The sequence below is a fragment of the Colias eurytheme genome, chromosome 27 (assembly GCF_061535395.1).
Source record: "Colias eurytheme isolate Ceu_HAF_F1 chromosome 27, ilColEury1 Martin Lab GWU primary, whole genome shotgun sequence".
Classification (NCBI taxonomy): domain Eukaryota; kingdom Metazoa; phylum Arthropoda; class Insecta; order Lepidoptera; family Pieridae; genus Colias; species Colias eurytheme.
Window position 1 is genome coordinate 6,593,391 of NC_143006.1, and position 21,509 is coordinate 6,614,899.

Here is a 21,509-nt window from a genome sequence, read left to right on the forward strand (position 1 = left end):
AATTACAACTCCCAAAAAAGGAGCTGCAGCTGCAGGAGCATTTTAACATTTATATTTTTTTGTACAATAATATTTGAACAGATTGTTGTATCCAGTATATGTATTTATATATTTTGTATCGTATTAGAAAACCAGTTAATTTACTACAAAATTTGATGCTACGGAAAGCTCATAAAAAGCATAGAGTATAAAACAGCAATGTATAGAGTATAGACTATAGACGATAGTGAAGATAAGCTGTGGTCTATGGTCTGTCGATTATTGACAACGATACTGCCAGTGATGTCGGTATGTTATTATCGATAAATTTTATTAAAAACATTTTTTTGGGTTGAACATCTTGCAAGACGTGCTAAAGGATTGAAAGTACCAGTAATAAATGTAAATAAAAATAAAATAAATTTGGAAAATCCAAAAGTGCACGCCTCATATTTTTTTTTTAATAATTATTTATTAATTATTATTTTTGTTTATTTAATAACAATTAAACCACATCGAATCAGACCCTGAAAAATGAAAGGGTTCTATTCCTGAGCATACTCAAGCGTAAGAGAAAAAAAAAGATTCGATTAGTAAAGTATTTCGGTCGCTATCGTGTTAACAAGAAAATCCTCCGCACATACAGACACACGGACGTCCAAGACAGAACTTTTTTAAACCTTTTTTTTAACTAGTTTAAATAACAAAAATGACATCAAAAATATCATGAATGTTAAAAATAGTGTCTTTTCTTAATATGTGTGTGTATGTATTATCTTACAAGTGCAATGTATGTTACATAAAGACATTTTAAGTTTGAAAAATCAGACGTTTTGCGCGAAGTGACAGTAGTACCCACCTCAACGCTTCGCTTATGAGGCGTGCAAAATGACTTTAGTTTTGATTCCTGTCTCCTTGTTCTCAAATAACTGTAAAAGTAGTGTAATGTTTTTTTTTTAATTACAAAAGTATAAATCTTAATTAACTACAATAATTATCTTTATCAAAATCCTATAATTCTGTATCCATACTAATATTATAAATGCGAAAGTAACTCAGTCTATCTGTCTGTTATTCAATCACGCCTAAACTACTGAACCAATTTTCATGAAATTTGGTATGGAGATATTTTGATACCCGAGAAAGGACATAGGCTAGGGAAAATGACGCAATCCCGGAAAACCCCCGGGAACGGGAACTATGCGGGTTTTTCTTTGACTGCGCGAGCGAAGCCGCGGGTGGAAACCTAGTTATAATATAATGAAGGGCTAATTTTGCGTAATACTTCGCAATCATAATTAAATTTGAGATGTTAGTTAAGACTAGGTACACCTCGCAACTTCGCAAGCAGTGAAAGGTGAAAATATTTTATGGCAACCTCGATAAAAAAAAATCTGATAAAAAGTGTCGATAAACTAAAAGTGTCGATTATTCAGCACAACACTAGTGATGTGAAAGTCACGTGCTAGCTGAATCCGCTGGCCGGTTGCCAAGTGCGACTCGGGAACATTTTGTGACGAAAATATTATGAAATTTATGCATTTTTTGCACTCAATTTTTAGCTTATAAATTTTTATGTACAACAACACTACAAATGTAACATGAATTAAATAGATATTAGTATAATAATTAGTATTAATTGATTAATTAGATATTTATTGTTATTCTAAGTAAATTAATAATAAAAAAAATTGGTTGTTTGTAAAGTAGGTTTAAAATATTATCTCTTAATAGACATGTAAATCTACAGTATACTCAACTCTATGAGAAGCAAACATAATTTAGAAAGATGGCTTAAACAATTATTACTAAACTAGCTTTCCGCCCGCGGCTTCGCCCGCGTTTTCAAAGGAAAACCCGCATAGTTCCCGTTCCCGTGGGATTTCCGGGATAAAACCTACCCTATGTGTTAATCCAAGTTACCTTCTATATGTGTGCTAAATTTCATTGTAATCGGTTCAGTAGTATTTGCGTGAAAGAGTAACAAACACACACACACACACAAACTTTCGCATTTATAATATTACTAGAGGTCCGCCCCGGCTTCACCCGTGGTACATATTTCGCAATAAAAGGTAGCCTATGTCCTTTCTCGGGTATCAAAATATCTCCATACCAAATTTCATGCAAATTGGTTCAGTAACAGACAGACAGACAGAGTTACTTTCGCATTTATAATATTAGTATGGATTAAAAAATTCAGGTTTTATATGTTGCCTACCTACATATTTATTTTTGGTAATTATCTATGTAATAGGTACGCGTGTATTCCTCATTGCTATAACTTTTAGGTAAGTGCATGAACATTATATTTCGACTAAGTGGTTCATTCGAGATAACATTTCTTAAGCTAAAACATTTTACATTATAAACAACTTATACAATTTTAATTTAGCACCGTTACTCTGGCGCGCACAAAAACAACAGAATAAACAAAAAATATTTCTTCCAGACACTTCATTAAAAAAGACAACAACGTTTTTTATGATCTCGGGCAAATCTGAATACCATAGCTAATAGAAATAAAACAAAAACCCTCAGCTAATTCCTTTAATGACTGTGTAGCAAGGAGATACGGTTATGGGGGCGGCCATTTTGTAAGCACTGCAAATGGCCGACCCGCCCGTTATGGCGGCAAAATGTATTTGTTTTAGAAATAATAGCTTATGTCTTGAATATTTTTACCATAAACTGCATGTGAACATATTTTTAAGTATCTGCTGTGTGTTTGTTTATTAAATACCTATTTACTAGAGTAGAAAACTTTTATTCGGTTAGTAATGTTTTGGTAGTTTTACATAGTGAATTTAAGAATTCAAATAGTAATACTTTTCTATCTATAGTTAAAATAATTATTTAAAAAATACGAAAATGTCTGCATACTTTAATTCCCTCTAACATCATTACATCTATACTAATATTATAAAGAGGAAAAGTTTGTAAGTATGTATGTAAGTATGTATGTATGTATGTATGGTTTTCACGCAAAAACTACTGGACCGATTTCAAAAATTCTTTCACCATTAGAAAGCTGCATCTTTACTGAGCAACATAGGCTATATTGCATTTTCAAAAAAATTAGAGATCCTTACCAAAAATGCAATAATGTAACCCAAGGTGTAAAAAAATCCTCAATAAAACTTCTGTCATCGCGTGCGCTGCGGAATCTATTGAAGATAGAACAAAAAAATGTTCTACGGTATTATAGAATGGATCAATATCTACAAGAAAGTCCGCGATACCATATGTCCATCTTCAGTAGTTATGTTACTACAACAACTTTTTGACGTTTTTAAAGTAAATAGAAGTGCCGACAGTAATCAAACCATGTTATCCATACACATATATCAATCCTTATCCCATTAAATGATGTTTTATTATAGACTGTTTCAATACCAGCAAAATACTTTTTAAATGAAAAGAATTGGATATTCCATTCAAAAGATATAACGAATTTTTAAAAGTGTCAATCTACAGAAAATAGTAGGTATACTGTTCGAGCAGGCCGTAGTGCGGGGGTCACGGAGGAATTCTACCAATATGCGTCTTGACGGAACACAGTGGGGTTTTCGTCGGTAGGAATCCGACATAACCCACGGCCCCTCCCCGGGAGGCCGTGGGTATCTATGAAAGATTTCCCCACTAAAACAAAAAAAAAAGGACGTAGTGCGGGACGGGGTAAAGGTGATTTTCATGTGATTAAAAATTAAACCTATAGTCCGACCTATAGTATACTTTTCACTGTAACGATATCGCTATCTATGCGGGTGAAACCGCAGGGCATTGCTAGTCTTCTAATAATTAAATCATACGGTCACAGGTGGTTCTGTGCATAAGGTCTACCAAATAATCACAGATATATCTTATATATAAAAATGAATCGCAAAATGTGTTAGTAAGCGCATAACTCGAGAACGGCTGAACCGATTTCGATAATTCTTTTTTTATTATATTCCTTGAAGTACGAGGATGGTTTTTATGTAGAGAAAACGTAAATATGTACCACGGGCGAAGCCGGGGCGGACCGCTAGTTAAGTAAATATTTATAACTTTATAGTAAATAAAGTTTAGCATCTTTAATGTCTGTGATCATAATAATATCAACCCAATATCAACAACCAATACAATGACGTTGTTCTTGCCATAACAGAAAAAAAAATGCAATGTAAAGCGAAGTTCATATTGCTGTTTTCCCTCCAACTTCCACGTGGCACAGAACATAAACACAATTACCATAATTCCCGCGTATTCAGAGTGGCCTCTTCACACGTCTTTTGTTTTCAGCTATTATACGAGTTCGGAATTTGAACTATCGAATTTCAATGAAGTCAGAAGTTTCAACAACAACTTGCGAGTTGTTTGATTATTTAGCGCGGGAAATTTCGAAGTTGAAGTGTTGAACGTTAACTTGGGAATACGTCTGGGTTTTTAATTCGTTTTTTAGATTGAGTTTGGCGGGTAGCCACGATAAAATATGTACTTTATAAAGACTTATGTTTTTTTAATGTACTAAGTACCTAGTAAATTTATTTATTTATTTATTTATTTATTTATGATGCACCAACAGTAACTCAATTTGTAACATTATTTAAATAATCGTACATAAAGTCTTAATCTAAATTGGCTACTAATTATAGGTACATACAGCATTACTTCAGAATTGGATTGAATTTAATATTTTATCTAAATAATTATACACAGAAAAAAAATGTTAGATGTAGAGCAATGTGAAAACAATATTGTCAAAAATAATTGTCGGAATTCAATAACATTTTTACAGTCATTCAATAAGAGATTTTGAGGATTAACGATTTAAATTTCGTTAATGATTGACCGAAGATGTCTATGTCTCCCGAGATACTCGTGAGCTTATTATACTCGTGGGAGAGTCTCACTATGGGTGAATTTTTGCCAAGATTTGTCCTATATGAAGGCGCACTCAGGAGGGAACGGGGTTGACGGGGGAGTCTAGACGGTACATTGATACAGAGTCTACTAAGTAATGCTGGACAGTCGAGACCGTTATTCAACAATTTGTATAAGAACGAAAGATCAGCTATAGTGCGACGCGATTCGAGAGATGTCATGCTAAAGTGTTTAAGCCTGCCTTCATAAGAGCTTATGGATCTTGCGATACCAGCTCGGTAAGCAAGATGGCGTACAAGTCTCCTCTGAATATTTTCAATTCTATTTTTGTGAATCTGATAACAGGGGTTCCAAACTATACTGCAATACTCCAAACGAGTGCGCACGAAGCTATTATAAAGAAGTAGAGCAGTAGAGGTGTTTTTAAATTCCTTTGAACAACGCAGAATAAATCCAAGAGAACGGTACGCCGCTGCGATGACAACATCATAATGTTCTATAAAACGTAGCTTACAATCCAAGTGCACTCCCAGATCGCGAATCGTAGACACTTCCATTAGCATGTTACCCTTAATGTGATATTTGGAGAGTATTCTATTTTGGGAACGAGTAAAAGATATCTGGTAACACTTGCCACAATTCAGATACCTACATTGCGTTTCTTTCGCACCAATTAGTCAGTCTATCCAGGTCAGATTGTATTAAATCGGAATCAGCACGAGAATTTATTTGACGAATTAATTTCAAATCGTCAGCAAATAAAAATGGTGTACTGTGCTGGAAAATATCAGGCAAATCATTAATAAATATGTTAAAAAATAATGGGCCCAGGGTTGACCCTTGAGGCACTCCTGATGTCGCTAAGAAATACTCGGACTGAACTCCATCCAGAACTACCGACGACCTTCTTCCACCTAAATAAGACTTGCACCAATTCAAAATATTTCCTGTAATTCCGGCGTGTTTCAACTTGTCAACCAATATGCGGTGGCTGACTTTATCAAAAGCCTTAGAAAAGTCGGTGTAGATAGCGTCAACTTGGAAACCTCGGTCTACGGCATCTAAATTGATTACATAATATTGTCTAACAAATTATTATTTATCTACAGTGCTCATAAATAAGTACGCAATGTTTATTTTTTAGGTACATTAAATAAATGATACTGACTTCATTATCTAACATAGGAAAAGGAATTTTAAGTACAACATATTTCTATAGTTTGTGTAATAATCTGTTACCTAGTTAAGCTGCATCACTGCCAAGTATCATCAAAATCTGTTCATTGGTTTTCGCATGAGAGAGTAACAAACTACATCTTTATATTGCTACTAACTTTATAATATTATAAAAGGAAAGGGAATAAGAAGGAATTGATAAATAAAAACCAGTTAAATAATTACATCGTTTATTTTATCACTCCTATAACATCAATGTAACATAAAGCGTACATTGAAACGTTTAAGCCGAGCGTTTATGAGAAAAAGTCAACTGTCAAGTGTCAATGTCAATTTGTCAATTATTTGCGGCAAAACTTGTAACCTCTTTTTTAGAGTATAAGTATTCTTTGCTTGTAACTTTCGAAACTGCATCAAAAGTTTTAAAACTTAAAAGTAAAACTTACTTCCAGAAATCAAGAAATTAATGTGTAAACTTGAAAAGTTGCTTGAAAATGGAGCGCTGGAGAAAAGCTCCTTTTAAACTGTACATTCAAGATATTTTTCGCGCCAAGCAATCGGAGATTAACAAATATGTCTATGAAATGTTTGGGGTTAAGTTTAAAAATGTTTTATTACACGGTGTTGTAACAGCAGTGTATAATACTTCGGAACGCTACACTAACTTTGAATTGAGTGATCCAACAGGTTCATATCTTCAATTATTTTTTTATTATTATTATTAGTTTGTTCTGAAAATCGTCATATTCTACAAACATATTTTTATATTCAAGACATTACTACTTATTGATGACTTCCAACTCCTATTTTTCGGACTTTTTATAACACATCTTTTAAGGAATTTTTTAATCATAATTTAACTAAACCTACATTCTAAGTTACTAGGCCAATTTAGATACGAATAATTGTCTTTTAGTTGCTTCTTTCGAGTTGAGCTAAGATAGAAAAATAACACAAATGTTAATTGGTAAAAAGGTTTTAGTTTTCTTTCTTTATACTAATATTATAAAGCTGAAGAGCTTGATTGTTTGTTTGAATGCGCTAATCTCAGGAACTATTGGGCTGATTTGAAAAATTCTTTCAGTGTTAGATAGTCCATTTATCGAGGAAGGCTATAGGCTATATATCATCACGTTAAGACCAACAGGAGTGGTGCAATGCAGGTGAAACCGTGGTGCACAGCTAGTATATAATAAACTTTTGACTTCCTTTTTTTCTTGCAACCAACTTAAGTTACTAATGTTTTTATTTTCAGGAACAGTACAAGTGTACTATAATTTCACGAAAGCCAATAAACATGTAAACGCAGAATGTATGAAAGATATTGTTCAAAGCTTTGCAAAAGTATCGCGCATCCCTGATACAGATGTAAAAACAATGTCCTTTATGTTAGAAAGGATTGAAAAGAGGAATTCAAATTTAAAGTTAAAAAAAGGTGATTACATAAGTGTGCTTGGTGATATTTTTGTAGACGACTTAAAGGATACAAGAATGATTTCAGGGTATGACTGTAATGTAACCAGTATTGAAAAAGATATCATTTGGATGGAAGAATTGAGAGATATATATGATAGGTGTTATATTAAGTAAAGAAATTTTAGAGTTGTTTTAATTATTTATTTTAGATTTTAAAAATATGGTGCCTGAATAAAATGCTGTGTTATAAAAAATATATTTCTGTATTTCATTTTCCTATTACATTCCCTTAACATGCAATAGCATAATTGAAACAAATAAAATGTAATAACTAATACATATATGTATTTATAATACTTAATTGTACAAAACAATGTAGGAAATCTAGTACAATATTATTAGTCTGTGGTACAATCTATTATGGTACAAAGCTTTGCACAATAATAATAGATGGCCTTATTGCACAGCAATCTCTGCCAGGCAAGATATTGTGTAATAGTCGACTGTAAACCAATAAAATAAACCATTGAACTGATTTGGATGAAATTTATTACAGATATATTAGAGTTCCGAAAAAGTACTATTAAGGTACCTATGTTTTGTATCCTGTATGTCTTGCGGGAGCGAGAAATATTTCAGTTATTAAGCGGTCGAAGCCACAGGCAGAAAACTAGTGTATAATATATTAATTGTTTGGTCTCTTATTTATTGAAAACAAAAATTATGAATTAATAAGATCGCTATCTTCATTTTAGCACAGATTTTAGCAAAACAAATATCAACCTCTTTTTGAATACAGCGACATCTGTTGCTTTCTTGAAGTACTACTATAAATAAATGCATATGTAATCAAGTTAGGGTTCAGTGTCCAACAAAGAAAATTTGAACAGGCAGAAAGCTAGTGAATATATATTTGAATTGTTTGGTCTCTAATTTATCGAAAACAAAAATTATTAAATACATAATATCGCTATCTACATTAATTTACCAAAATAAATATCAACATCTTTTTGAATACAGCGACATCTGTTGCTTTCTTGAAGTACTACTATAAATAAATGCATATATTGTAATCAATTAGGGTTCAGTGTCCAACAAAGAAAATTTGAACAGGCAGAAAGCTAGTGAATATTTATTTGAATTGTTTGGTCTCTAATTTATTGAAAACAAAAATTATTAAATACATAATATCGCTATATCTACATTAATTTACCAAAATAAATATCAACATCTTTTTGAATACAGCGACATCTGTTGCTTTCTTGAAGTACTACTATAAATAAATGCATATGTAATCAAGTTAGGGTTCAGTGTCCAACAAAGAAAATTTAAACAGGCAGAAAGCTAGTGAATATATATTTGAATTGTTTGGTCTCTAATTTATTGAAAACAAAAATTATTAAATACATAATATCGCTATCTACATTAATTTACCAAAATAAATATCAACATCTTTTTTAATACAGCGACATCTGTTGCTTTCTTGAAGTACTACTATAAATAAATGCATCTGTCATAATGGCATTACGGTTCAGTGTCCAACAAAAAAAAATTAAAATGTCATTTTTGTTATCATTTCGTCGGGCCGGTTATTCAACCGCAAAGAAATTCAATCGTTTTCACTTGATTGATAGAAATCGGAACAGTAGATTTATAGAAATAAACAGGTAAATTTCAAATTAGTCTATTTACATTGCAATTATAGCACATTCTTTATTAAATTTTCAAGACTATAAGTAATTATTTAACTTAGAATGAAACTTCAGTAAAGTTGCTAATATTAATAAGTTTATTTTCTAGAACGATGGCGAGCCAAGGCATCTCCCCGCAAGAAATTGAAGCACTATGCAAAACACCAAGTCCCTCTACCAAGGTTTGTACTTGCTTACCAATACACTTTATAAATAACTTATTGAAATAGTCAATCGATAGAAAACTGTTATTCTAACGCTCATTACGCCACATTAGAATTTAAAACTGGTTTAAATGTACATATATTTCAAATAGACTATATAAATTGATCCAGCTGCTTTTGAAGGAGTTATTTAAAATTTTTTTTATTTAAAATTTAAAATTGCTTGTTTAAAACATGAGTAGGAATTAGAAATTTAGAAGCTGTGTAAGATTTAAAAATTTATATTCAGTCAAAAAAAAAAATTCTCACTCGTAATTTCATTTACCTACAAATAATTATAATAATTAACATAACCACTACTCCACATTCCAGGACTTTGTTTTCCAACAAACAATGTACCGTATAAAAGATCCTCGCCAATCAATTCCATTCTACACTGGAGTGCTCGGAATGACACTCCTTAAGCAATTACACTTCCCCGAAATGAAATTTTCCCTCTTTTTCATGGGTTATGAGAATCCCAATGAAATACCAACCGATGATAAGGAAAGAACTGCTTGGGCTATGTCGAGGAAGGCTACTTTAGAATTGACGTAGTAAGTACATGATTAAGTAGTTCTTGTAATGTTTTTTTTTTATTATTATTATTGACATCTGCGATTAGTCAACGGACTATGAGCAGATATTTGGACAGAATAATTTGGCATTCTTGTAATATGGTTAAAGGAAATGGGAGATATTGTTTCATTACTGTAAGTTGATATCTATTTATCACAAGAACAAGAAAGAAACAAATAAATATATTTTTATATTTATAATTAGGAAAGGTAAGGATAGTTACGATCAATAAAATACTTATTTAAATGTTTAAAAATCTTTAATATGCTAGGAAGTATTCTGTTTGTTCAGTATATTCAGTTTTACATTAGGTACACAATATTTAGAAAAAAAATGTATATAAATAGCCTAAAATAAGTATAAATTTTAGGGCTGATTCTTCAATCCTTGGTTAAAACTTATTCGTCGAATAACTTATTAAACTACCATTTCAAAAATGTATTCTAATTGTCCGTATTTGACAGTTTACAGGTGACATTTCAATATGTTTGTGTAATATTTTATTAGACGAATACATTTTAACCAAGGATTGATTAATCGGCCCTTAGTTGTTTAAACAGAATAAACTCTGATATTGAAGATTTTTTTTAAATATTATTATTAAAAAATATATATTTTTCGTTATTCTTGCCCATAATAATCATAAGTAATTATTGATTTAAAAGTACTTAACAATATTAATAGCAAATAGCTTATATTATATACTATTGAATATTGTTATTATGGTATTGTTTTAGATAAGAAGGTCGTTAAGTCAATGACTGGAGTGATTATAACAATGTTATCAAAGTTTATATGTTAATTTACACCGTTACAAGTTTTACATGTACTTATTATAAGCCGTTGATCCTGACTTTGATTATATCCAGGTTAAAAAAAGGAAAAATATAGAATAATATGTCACTCAGGCATTTTCTCATTAGGTATAGTTCTTTCAATGTCAGTTTAAAGTATTTTGATATCTGTAATAATTACGGAATAATCGCCTGTGCACACTTAACGATTACACCCTGTATATATGCAGTCAAGAAAACACATGTAAATATACAGTATAGTCAACTCTATGAGAAGCAAACATAATATAGAAAGATGGCTTAAACATTTATTACTAAATAAACCTTCCAAAATTCAACTATATTTAAATAAATTATTTTTTGACGTGACAACGTCTTATAATTCGATAGAGCCGGCTGCACGCACGAAAAAACATGACTCATGCGGCGTTACCTCGCTCTGAGGCGTTCCATGTAAGGCTTAAAGTGCAAGCGAGAGCTCGGAACGAGCGACAAAGAAGCACAATCGGACGTTGTCACGTTCAACTATCGTCAGTAAACCGACTTTACAGACAACCATTTTTTTTTTTTCAGTAACTGGGGCAGCGAGAGTGATGATTCATCGTATCATAATGGAAACTCCGACCCGAGGGGCTTCGGCCATATTGGTATCCTTGTGCCTGATGTTGATGCGGCTTGTGCGAGGTAATTTATTATCATAAAAATTGTTTGTAAAGTAGGTTTACTGACGATAGTTGAACGTGACATCGTCCCATTGTGCTTTCTTGTCGCTCGTTCCGCGCTCCCGCTCGCACTTCAAGCCTTACATGGAACGCCTCAGAGCGAGGTAACGCCGCATGAGTCATGTTTTTTCGTGCGTGCAGCCGGCTCTATCGAATTATAAGACGTTGTCACGTCAAAATGTGTGCGTGTACTAGTGTACACACGTAAGAAGTGAAACTTCTTTATGACCTTATTTTTCAAAAAATAATTTACTATATGCAATTTTACAGAAATACGTCGAATCACGCGTGGTAGGGATAAGAAAAAGATGGCGCGTAACGGAAAAATGTCACGCGTAACGAAAAAATGTTACACTAATTTTTTTTCCAACCCCGATAAAGAAGTTTCACTTCAATAATATGGATATTTGTTAATATTTTGGATTTAACTACTGGACGAATTTGGATGAAATTTTACAGAAATATAAACGTCAGAATAACATGTGTTGAAAAAAACTCGAGAAATAAACTGTGCTAAGCAAACTCGAGAACTGCTCGACCGTTATTGTTAAGCTATAAGCCTTAGCTTTTCTTTTGTATTTAGTATTTACTTTCAGGGCTATCATGCGGAAATCATTTTAAGTATAACAACAGCTGTGCCGCGCGGTTTCACCCGCATTACTCCGCTCCTGTTGGTCTTAGCATGATGATATATAGCCTATATTACTCGTGGATAATGTGGCTTTCGAATAGTGAAAGAATTTTTAAAATCGGTCCAGTAGTTTATGAGCCTATTCATTACAATCAAACAAACAAACAAAGTTATCCTCTTTATAATATTAGTGTAGATTACTATGTATACATACCTTCTCAATGGATGGGCCAATTTATACAATAAAATTTAATCAAGATTTACAAAAAATTAAAGATGGTTCTTTGGTTTGGTTTTCATTCAGTCTAATTTCAACAATCGAAAAAAAAAATTTTTTTATAAATACTTATTGTTTTATTTTATTTTTATTGCAGATTCGAAGAACAAGGTGTGAAGTTTATTAAAAAGCCGCAAGATGGTAAAATGAAGGGTTTGGCCTTTATTCAAGATCCCGATGGTTACTGGATTGAAATATTCAACAATAAGTGTGTGGCTCAGTAATTTTGTGTGTATGTACATGTGCAACTAGGCAACGGTGAAATTGCTATTGATGTGGCTTTAAAATATTCAGTTTTAATGTGGAATTTATCTATATACTATTTATGTAAAACTTTCATGAAATATCGAAAATATTATGTTCATAGAAATTTATAATATGTAAAAATATTCGTAACTTGAGCAATAATTACGATTAAAACATATAATGATTATATTAATTAATATTTATGGAAGGAAAATATTAAGTAATTGTAAGAGTAAAAATTAGATTTTTATAAAAATTGTTTTTTTATGGTGTTCTAATTTGCGTAATTTGTGAATTGTATTTTGTATGAATTAGGATAATTTAAGATTTTTTTAAATGTTAATCTTTTTTTCTAATTTTGTTTTGTTAATAGTTATTAGTTTTCACTTGTAATCATGTTTTGTAAATGCTTTATCAAATATATCTTTTATTGTTATACATTTTTGTTTTATTTAAATAAAAAAAAATAAATAAATAAAATAAAATTGTTTTATTTCAGGAAATGTCCCTTCCCATATGCAAGTTACAAATTACAATCAAAATAAAATATAAAAAAATTAAAGACAATTAGAGCATCATTTATAGTTTTTTCTTGGCTTTATAGGTTTATCCCTAGCATAATATGATGAATGAACTTTGCACCAGTACAGATGTAAAGGATTGTCATAAAAGTTAGAGACAGCCACCAGAATACTATTACTGGAGCGTCTCATTCTCTCCCAAAAATTTGCGATATATTTAAATAACTCGTTTTATTATTTTTATGAAAATGGACAGAGGTTAATTTCTAATATATGCTATAATTAAAAGTAACAGATCGATTTCTGTAGGAAGATATTTTTTAGGAAATTTGGTGTAGGTGCATGGACCAATATATATCAAGTTATATTGGTCCATGGTAGGTGTTTAATCGTTACTGAACTATTAACATAAAAAATACCCTGTATGCCGAGCACGCGTGTCATTGTGAAATTTCTTTGGAAAGATTCAAAGATAACAAGATCGTCACTAATGCGCCTTAAAAAGTTTCACTTCAATAATGTATAAGTGTGTATAAAACAAGTAACTTCATGGACACAATTTTTAGGGTTCCGACTTCCGAACCACTAAAGTTTTTTTGTTAATTTATACATTTATTGCAGCCACATTGCAGCATTTTTAATAAGTCTGTGTTTATCATAATTTAGAATCACAGGGATATTTGGCAGTAGACAGTAGTGTTCATTTCCAGAATTATTCGTTTAGGCAAAAATAATTAAACAAAATCATATTGAGCTAATTATTAATAGCATTATACATAAAACACTGCAATATTCACCTCCTAACCCCAAGAACATAGTTATTTCATATTAAAATAAAATTATGCACACAATTTAAAACCCATATTATATTGTGTAATCACACATAACAATAATGCGCACAACAAAATAAAAGCATATTATAATATAATTACACGCTATTACAATTCAGGATTATGAACCATATCGATAGCTTGTTATAATTCTTCACAGTCAATTTATTGCTGTATAAATTGTAATATGTAGATAATCTGTGCCAGTCACGATGAAGGTGTTTATATTTTTCTTAGTTGTGTACGCGACTGCTTGTTTTGCTGAAATTCAGGTAAGTTTTTAAAAAGTACATCCGACCTACAATAATGACAGATAATAATAACTACCATTTTAGTAGAAAAATTAACGTTAACGATATTTTATTACAGCGCCATCTAGTTTTAATTACGTTAAAATATTATTGTTAGGAATTATTTTTTTTATTTTAATAATTTTATAAAAGTGAATAATGCTATAAATAAGTGATTTTAAAATGTAATAAATTACGTATAACTCAGTAGGGTTTGAGCCAGATCCATTGTACATCTTTCTCTCTGCAAATTTCATACAACTAACTTATAATATGTGCTGCTGAATTAAATAACTGAACCGATTGTAATGAAATAAATAATAAATATAATAAATCATTAGGCCAGTTATCGCTATAAATTGGATATAGTTTTTAGTTTTGAAGTAGGTACCGAACATTTTATTTTAGTATCGTACAAATAGTTTTAGCCATTTGTATGCCATATATACGTACTATAGGTTATTGAAGTAGGTATATTGATATTTAGGCCAGGGTAATTCACATGTCCTATTATACATTACATTAACAATACATTATATTAAATTAACGTATTCTTATAACACAAAACATTTCTTTATAGAACACCAGTGCAGAAAATGCGTCAACAAGTGCAGAAACAAAAAGAGCGAGACGGGTGATATCCCGTATATTTACCCGCCCTCACTCCGCACCGCGTACACAAACATCCAAATTACTAGACATCATTAGAATACCGACTGAAGACGGGGTTAAAAGTATACAATATAGCACTGAAGAACACGGCAATGGTTCAAGCGAAAAAGCATACGTTATACCTTATAGAGCATCACATCATGAACAGAATATACATGGAAATGGGATTAGCGCAGAAGCACACATTAAATCTCATAAAACACCTTATATGCAAGTTACACATGGCACAGAAACGAGTGGTAACAGCGATGAAAAAGCATATGTTACACCATACAGAGGCATTCATATTAGCGGTAGTGGTGAGTCACAAAATGTTGCAAATGATGATGAGTATGCAGCAAAACATGAAACTGACCTTAGTGGAGAAGCCTTGCTCAAAATAATTCAAGATTACAATATGCCTCACTTGGATGGAGCCAGTAAAAAGCTCCGTAAGGGAAAACTAATTTTATATTATGACGACGATGACAACGGAAGTCCTAAAGAAGTAATTATCGATAATGTTCCAAAAGAAAAAGAATCAATTAACAACATAAATACCATTTATAAGGATGTCCTTGAGTTATTTACGAAGTATGGTGTGACGCCAGGTATTTATTATAAAATTCTACAAAATGCCATGGTTAAAGGGAACTTTGAAACAGGCGATAATGAAAATATTATCCAGCTTTTAAAAGCTTTAAATAAATATGCGAATAATAGTGCACATGATGATATTCTTCACGACATTAAGGCTATCGTAGCAAGAAATAACAAATCAAAAGGTCATCTAGCTCAAGTAAGTTGATTAATAATTCACTTTATCTATTTTTATATTAAAAAATAATAAACATAAAACATAAATGTTACTTTGAATAAATTTCATGAACCCAACTATTATTTTTAAATTTCAGCAAAAGTATGATATTGATGTAAATCACCATCAAATAGTTGAGAATGACATTGATGTTGAAGATATAATTAATAGTGTTCTAAATCACAAGACGCAAGTCGATAATAAAAACAGTGAAACGGATAAAGAAGGATCGATTGAGATGCCAAAAGACATATATAATGAAATTTTGCAAACAATTCAGAGAGATGATCCAAAAAAGCTAGAAACAGTGAAAATGAATAATAATAAGGACGAACTGGATCGCTGGATAGATCTACTAAATGAATTTAACATTAAAGGAAAACCATTGACTGAACAAGACGATAACGACGCTAAGAGTATAGGAAATAAAATACTTCAGGGTCACATTATACCTATTACGATCAAACCTGACGGAAAATACACAAAAGTAGCTGAACACAAAATTTTAGAAGAAGTGGCAAATGAAAAGAACTATCAGAATTATGAAAATTCACTTGAACCACAAATAGGAGATTTGGCTAGTGCCGAAGTACCAATATCGTTAGGTACACACGCACATAAATTTTTTATTAACACTCAAAGTAATGAAGGCAAACCCAAGCTTCATTTATCAATGAATAACAATATACACAGAAGTGATTTAACGAAACATCGATCAAGAAACAGAAATAATTCCAGGCATGGTTTATATGAAACAGACGTAATAACACTTAAAAAATTGATTAATTACGTAATAGATGACACACACATAGATAAATTACCACCAATTTTATCTAATAAACCTATTGATGAATATATCAAATACAATAAAGCTAAACCATTCTTAATTTACGTGATATTCCAAAACCACAACGAACACTTTGATCATGAGAAACCAAATATTGATGATAGCGATGAGATTTTAAATGATCTAAACCTTTTACAAGAGGACGATGATGAGGATACTACGGATGAATACAGAAGATCGCACTTGAGTCTTATTATTGAAGAAACTTTAAGTCAATTTAACAGAGATTTCCAAAATCAGCATTTAGATAAAACGAAGCTAAACAAATTGAAGTTGATTATAGCTCAAATATTGAGTATGACGTACAAACCAGTGACTAGGGAATTGATTACTCAAATCACCCGTGACCTTCTGAGCGGCCAATATAATAGTTTCCTTGAAACAATTTTCGATAAAATACAGCCAAATAATAATGATAATATAGATGAGGAAATTATAACAAGTGACGCTTTCCGACTTTCCATAAAAACAGCAACAGATAAGCTTATAAAGAATGTGTATGAGATCCTAATCGCGCTTCGAAGGAGAAACGTGTCGCAAATACGAATAAGAACGATAATCAAGGAATTAATTGAACAAGGAATGTTGAAAATAACAGCTCAAAGTTTGAAAATTTGTTCAACGAAGGTGCAAAGCCAGATTGATCTGGGTATTAAAACGGCATTACAGAAGTATAAAGTGTCCCTGTAGTAATACTTGCCCTTAAGATATTTTGCATTAAATTTTTTGTATTTCAAAATGTATTTTATTCATCCTTACAACAGAGTAAGCATCAGGTAAGTAAGAAATTGTAATTGAATACAAATCAAATTAATATATTTTCTATTTCAGAAATCTCATTTAATGTACACTACTATGAATACTTACTCATTGGTATATCTTTAATAATCTCCTAGCTTATCGGTGTCTGAGAAGGAGAAATTTTTACATTTAATTCTTTTCAAATCTAGAAGCAGGAATTTACAGTATTCTGAAAGGTTTTCAAGTGCGCTAGTTAGATTCGAAAAAGTCTCATTTGTACCTAAGTAATAAGGCTCGTTCGTTGAAGTATGCAATTAGTTATATTCCACAATCGGGAGCACATTTAAATTTTAAACCCTATAATACTATCCAGAACCCTGCAATTACCATAAAACAGGTTAAGTACGTGCAATACTTAAAACGTGGACAAAATCTTTTGACGCACTTGCTCAAAAATAATCATGTAATCACAATTTCCAATTACAATAATCACATTGTAGCAATTATCGGGAGATGATTTCACGCTGATATTTTAACAATGCGCTCATTTGCTCCTCGCTTTTGGCTGAAGTTCTCGATAACATCATGAAATTAGCGTGGTTTGTGTTTCTGATTGGCATCGCACCAGCTTATTTAAATGAAGAGGTAATTATATCATATCCTACTAATATCCTACTTCCTACTATCCTACTAATATTATAAATGCGAAAGTTTGTGAGGATGTGTGTTTGTTACCCTTCACGCAAATACAACTGAACCGATTACAACGAAATTTAGCACACATATAGAGGGTAACTTGGATTAACACATAGGATAGGTTTTATCCCGGAAATCCCACGGGAACAGGAACTATGCGGGTTTTTCTTTGAAAACGCGGGCGAAGCTGAGGGCGGAAAGCTAGTTTTACTATATATTAACAAGAGTGGATGGATATCGATGAATTAATGACCCTTGAACAAGAATGTATGAAATGTAGCATAGAAATAGATTATGGATATGGTCTATAACTAAGGTCTAAAATTGAACATTGATATGTACATAACGAGAGAAACTGTGAACTGAAGTTCTTTTCTAAATAAAATAACTGTTAAATATAAAATTGTTAGCTTGTTCAATTTAGTAGGAATTCTGTCTTTTAAGTAAATTACTTACGTAAAAGATTATCTAGATGAACCAATTAAAAAAATGTCTATCTGTATGGGCAGGACGCGCTTCTGACATTGCCAAAATAAATATTAATAATATTGTGCAATCTCTTCACCCTCACACTTTAATATCTTACACGTCTTTTTAACAATACTTTTACAGACAAAAACAAGTACACCGATTCCAAACGAAGCAGAAATTAATCGATCTGATATTCAGGTATGTACCATAAGTTTTATGCATTTAAAATCAGTAACATATATTAATTTTTAAAATATTTCTAGGCCCAGAACCAAAAAGACGCAGACCCAAAAGAAAACCATAAATGTCCTTCCAAAGATTTAATAATAAGAACTTTAGTTTTTGTCAGGGATTACTTACTTCCGGCTGATAATAAAAAAGTTGATGTTGATATACTTAAAGACACCCTTGGAACATTTATACGACAAATAAATGATACAATTGTGGAAGATTCATATATTATAATTAATAGTAACAGTCGACCAAGGAAAGAAGTATTACGAGTATCTCAAATGGACGAAAGTAATCCACGAAATATATTAACGGGTAAATTATCTTTAGAATATCAAGTTCCTGAATTTAGTAACGGGGATTGCCAAACACTTTTAAGAGCTATTCTGAATGCAATAAACGCCGCGTATATGCAAATGAACGCGTATTGTGCAGAATCTGGCAAATGCAAATTCTCTAACAATGACATTACTCCACCACAAATTTCAATCCCACCAGGGCCACCACAACAAAATGTAATCGGAGGAATTGTTCAGAATCCACAAACGAACGAAGAGTTAAATAAATATATTTTATCTTTATTGGGAACTTTTCCGCAAAATATAGACATTATGACTATACTACAAAACTATAGACCTAATTCTACATCTATCAATGTTAACGGTAATAATAATCCAAGTAATGAACAAGTGCTTGCTAATACAAATCTAAATAATGGATTACCGAACGGTCAAACGCAGGGTGCAAAAAATTCAGTACTAGAAATTTATACAATCTTGGATAAACCTTCAGGGTATACTGTTAACCAAGATTCCATTCCAACGGCTATTAATTCTGCTCACACGGCACCGGTAACAAATGCTTCGCTTCATATAATGTATGGTGCAGGTTCTATGCCACCGCCTGGACATATCGGTAGTATACAAATGACCCAAAATATTACTGGAACACCCACCATATCAGCTGAAAATCTGATATTAAAACAAACCATGCCTAGTACTGGTTCAACTATAATGAACAGCCATACTGGAGACAATAGTATTCCAATGCAAGGCTACCAGCACGGAGTATCCAACGTGATAAATAGAAACGTGATTAATAATGTACCAAATCAAGTTCCTAGTTACAATGTTCTGCAACCGCCACAAAATGCGTTTCAAATCGGAAACAATCCCCTAAATGCCTACCTACATTTGCAACAGAATAATCCTCAATTGGGATCGATCTATACTCAGAACCCACTATATGCTTATTTAAACTCTCCACAATCTAAATATATATTACAGAACTATAACAATAACTATCAGAATCCGCTCCATTTGAAGCCCCCTGTAACCAATCAATTCGGTTATTTACGAAACCAAAGAAACATGCTACTAAATCCGCAAATAAATCAAGGAATTTCATACAACACGGCTCCGGGAGTTAATAATTTGTTACAAAACGTCAATAACACAGTTGCATTACAAGATTTGTATCGCTTGACCAGTATGACGAATGGGCCTAAATTAAACATAGCACCTAATAAAAATGGCATGATTGAACTGACGTTTACATTGCAGCGCCCAAAGGCATTACAATATAACCCTGTATATTACGTCAAATACATCCTACCGTACCAGACCTATATGTACAATCTCCAGAACTTGTTACAGACGAGACCATTCCTAAGAAACAATCCAGCTCAATTATATCAAGAATTACTTGCTGTGGCTAACATGACAGAATCATCGCAGGACTTAAAAGATTTAGAAAAGCACGAAATTACTAAATTAGTAACAACCAACGGCTCTTTAGTAAAAGCAAAAGTTTTAGGTGATGGCAAAGATTCAGTTGATGCAGTTATCACAGATGAAGTTCAAAATATATTGAAATTGTCGTCTAAATTAGGTGCAGAGGGAATGTTCAATGCAACTAAATTAGCAGTTAATAATATAGAGACAGCAATGAATAATGGAAGCAACACAACTAAACTTGAAGCTAATGTTATAAATGCACCCATAGCTGATGTTTTGAATAGATCAGTGAATAGTAGAACACTTGGAATGACTCCTTTAATCACTAATCAACAGTACTTGCAACAAGCAATTAGAAATAATCGATATAATTCTCCATATGCGGGAAATCGAAATGTTTATCCTGGCAGCAATGTGAATAGACAAGTTTTATTCGGTTAATAATATAAAAAAATATGTGTGCGTGTACTAGTGTACACATGTAAGAAGTGAAACTTCTTTATGACCTTATTTTTAAAAAAATATTTTTTTATATGCAACATTACAGAAATACGTCGAATCACGCGTGGTAGGGATAAGAAAAAGATGGCGCGTAACGGAAAAATGTCACGCGTAACGAAAAAATGTTACACTAAAATTTTTTCCAACCCCGATAAAGAAGTTTCACTTCAAAAAAATACAAAAATTTAGTATGAATAATACTGCAAATAAAAATTTTGGTTCATTATTTAAATGTGTTTCGTTTCAGCTATACACTAGCTGTCCCAGCAAACATTCTCCCACTCTTATATCACTTAGCGGCATGAAAAATAGACGATATTTTTGTTAGAACCGATTCTCAGATCTACCCAATAGTAATCTAATCTGTGCCAATAGGCACACAAAATTTCACGAGAATCGGATTATTTTGGGGGAGTATATTACTTAACTAAAATCGTGACACGAGAATTTTATTCTTTGCTGACGGGGAGTCCTTTTTGCCTCCATTACTATCTTTTTTTTTTCTGTTTTGTGTATTAATTACTAAGAGTTACATGGTGGCAAATAAAACGCTTTCTATTTCTATTTCTATTTCTATTCACCATGATTTTGTTTACA

The 21,509-nt window shown here is 31.9% G+C and overlaps 4 protein-coding genes across 4 annotated transcripts; all 4 read left to right on the forward strand.

Moving 5' to 3' along the window:
* Positions 1-6,419: 6,419 nt before the first annotated feature.
* Positions 6,420-7,669, forward strand: LOC149896946 (uncharacterized). Its single transcript, XM_090117331.1, has 2 exons — positions 6,420-6,708; positions 7,277-7,669. The coding sequence occupies exons 1-2, from the start codon at positions 6,516-6,518 to the stop codon at positions 7,609-7,611; spliced, it is 528 nt and encodes a 175-aa protein (XP_089973457.1). The 5' UTR covers positions 6,420-6,515; the 3' UTR covers positions 7,612-7,669.
* A 1,297-nt stretch (positions 7,670-8,966) lies between these two features.
* Positions 8,967-13,018, forward strand: Glo1 (Glyoxalase 1). Its single transcript, XM_090117167.1, has 5 exons — positions 8,967-9,104; positions 9,238-9,310; positions 9,665-9,888; positions 11,278-11,388; positions 12,432-13,018. The coding sequence occupies exons 1-5, from the start codon at positions 8,995-8,997 to the stop codon at positions 12,556-12,558; spliced, it is 645 nt and encodes a 214-aa protein (XP_089973293.1). The 5' UTR covers positions 8,967-8,994; the 3' UTR covers positions 12,559-13,018.
* A 1,125-nt stretch (positions 13,019-14,143) lies between these two features.
* Positions 14,144-17,231, forward strand: LOC149896948 (uncharacterized). The gene is made up of 3 exons (XM_090117120.1): positions 14,144-14,203; positions 14,802-15,671; positions 15,787-17,231. Exons 1-3 carry the CDS (start codon positions 14,144-14,146, stop codon positions 17,224-17,226), a joined length of 2,370 nt encoding a protein of 789 aa, XP_089973246.1. The 3' UTR covers positions 17,227-17,231.
* A 631-nt stretch (positions 17,232-17,862) lies between these two features.
* On the forward strand, positions 17,863-20,852 carry LOC149896949 (uncharacterized). The gene is made up of 3 exons (XM_090117151.1): positions 17,863-17,922; positions 18,586-18,642; positions 18,708-20,852. Exons 1-3 carry the CDS (start codon positions 17,863-17,865, stop codon positions 20,850-20,852), a joined length of 2,262 nt encoding a protein of 753 aa, XP_089973277.1.
* The last annotated feature ends 657 nt before the right edge of the window (positions 20,853-21,509 follow it).

Excerpts from the sequence above, each read along its gene's own strand:
- LOC149896949 (XM_090117151.1), top strand. The coding sequence starts at position 17,863 with ATGAAATTAGCGTGGTTTGTGTTTCTGATTGGCATCGCACCAGCTTAT. Across the intron at positions 17,923-18,585 it reads CAGCTTATTTAAATGAAGAG|ACAAAAACAAGTACACCGAT; the intron begins GTAATTATATCA and ends ATACTTTTACAG. Across the intron at positions 18,643-18,707 it reads TTAATCGATCTGATATTCAG|GCCCAGAACCAAAAAGACGC; the intron begins GTATGTACCATA and ends AAATATTTCTAG.
- LOC149896946 (XM_090117331.1), top strand. The coding sequence starts at position 6,516 with ATGGAGCGCTGGAGAAAAGCTCCTTTTAAACTGTACATTCAAGATATT. Across the intron at positions 6,709-7,276 it reads TGAATTGAGTGATCCAACAG|GAACAGTACAAGTGTACTAT; the intron begins GTTCATATCTTC and ends TTTTATTTTCAG.
- Glo1 (XM_090117167.1), top strand. The coding sequence starts at position 8,995 with ATGTCATTTTTGTTATCATTTCGTCGGGCCGGTTATTCAACCGCAAAG. Across the intron at positions 9,105-9,237 it reads AGATTTATAGAAATAAACAG|AACGATGGCGAGCCAAGGCA; the intron begins GTAAATTTCAAA and ends TTTATTTTCTAG. Across the intron at positions 9,889-11,277 it reads GCTACTTTAGAATTGACGTA|TAACTGGGGCAGCGAGAGTG; the intron begins GTAAGTACATGA and ends TTTTTTTTTCAG.
- LOC149896948 (XM_090117120.1), top strand. The coding sequence starts at position 14,144 with ATGAAGGTGTTTATATTTTTCTTAGTTGTGTACGCGACTGCTTGTTTT. Across the intron at positions 14,204-14,801 it reads CTTGTTTTGCTGAAATTCAG|AACACCAGTGCAGAAAATGC; the intron begins GTAAGTTTTTAA and ends ATTTCTTTATAG. Across the intron at positions 15,672-15,786 it reads CAAAAGGTCATCTAGCTCAA|CAAAAGTATGATATTGATGT; the intron begins GTAAGTTGATTA and ends TTTAAATTTCAG.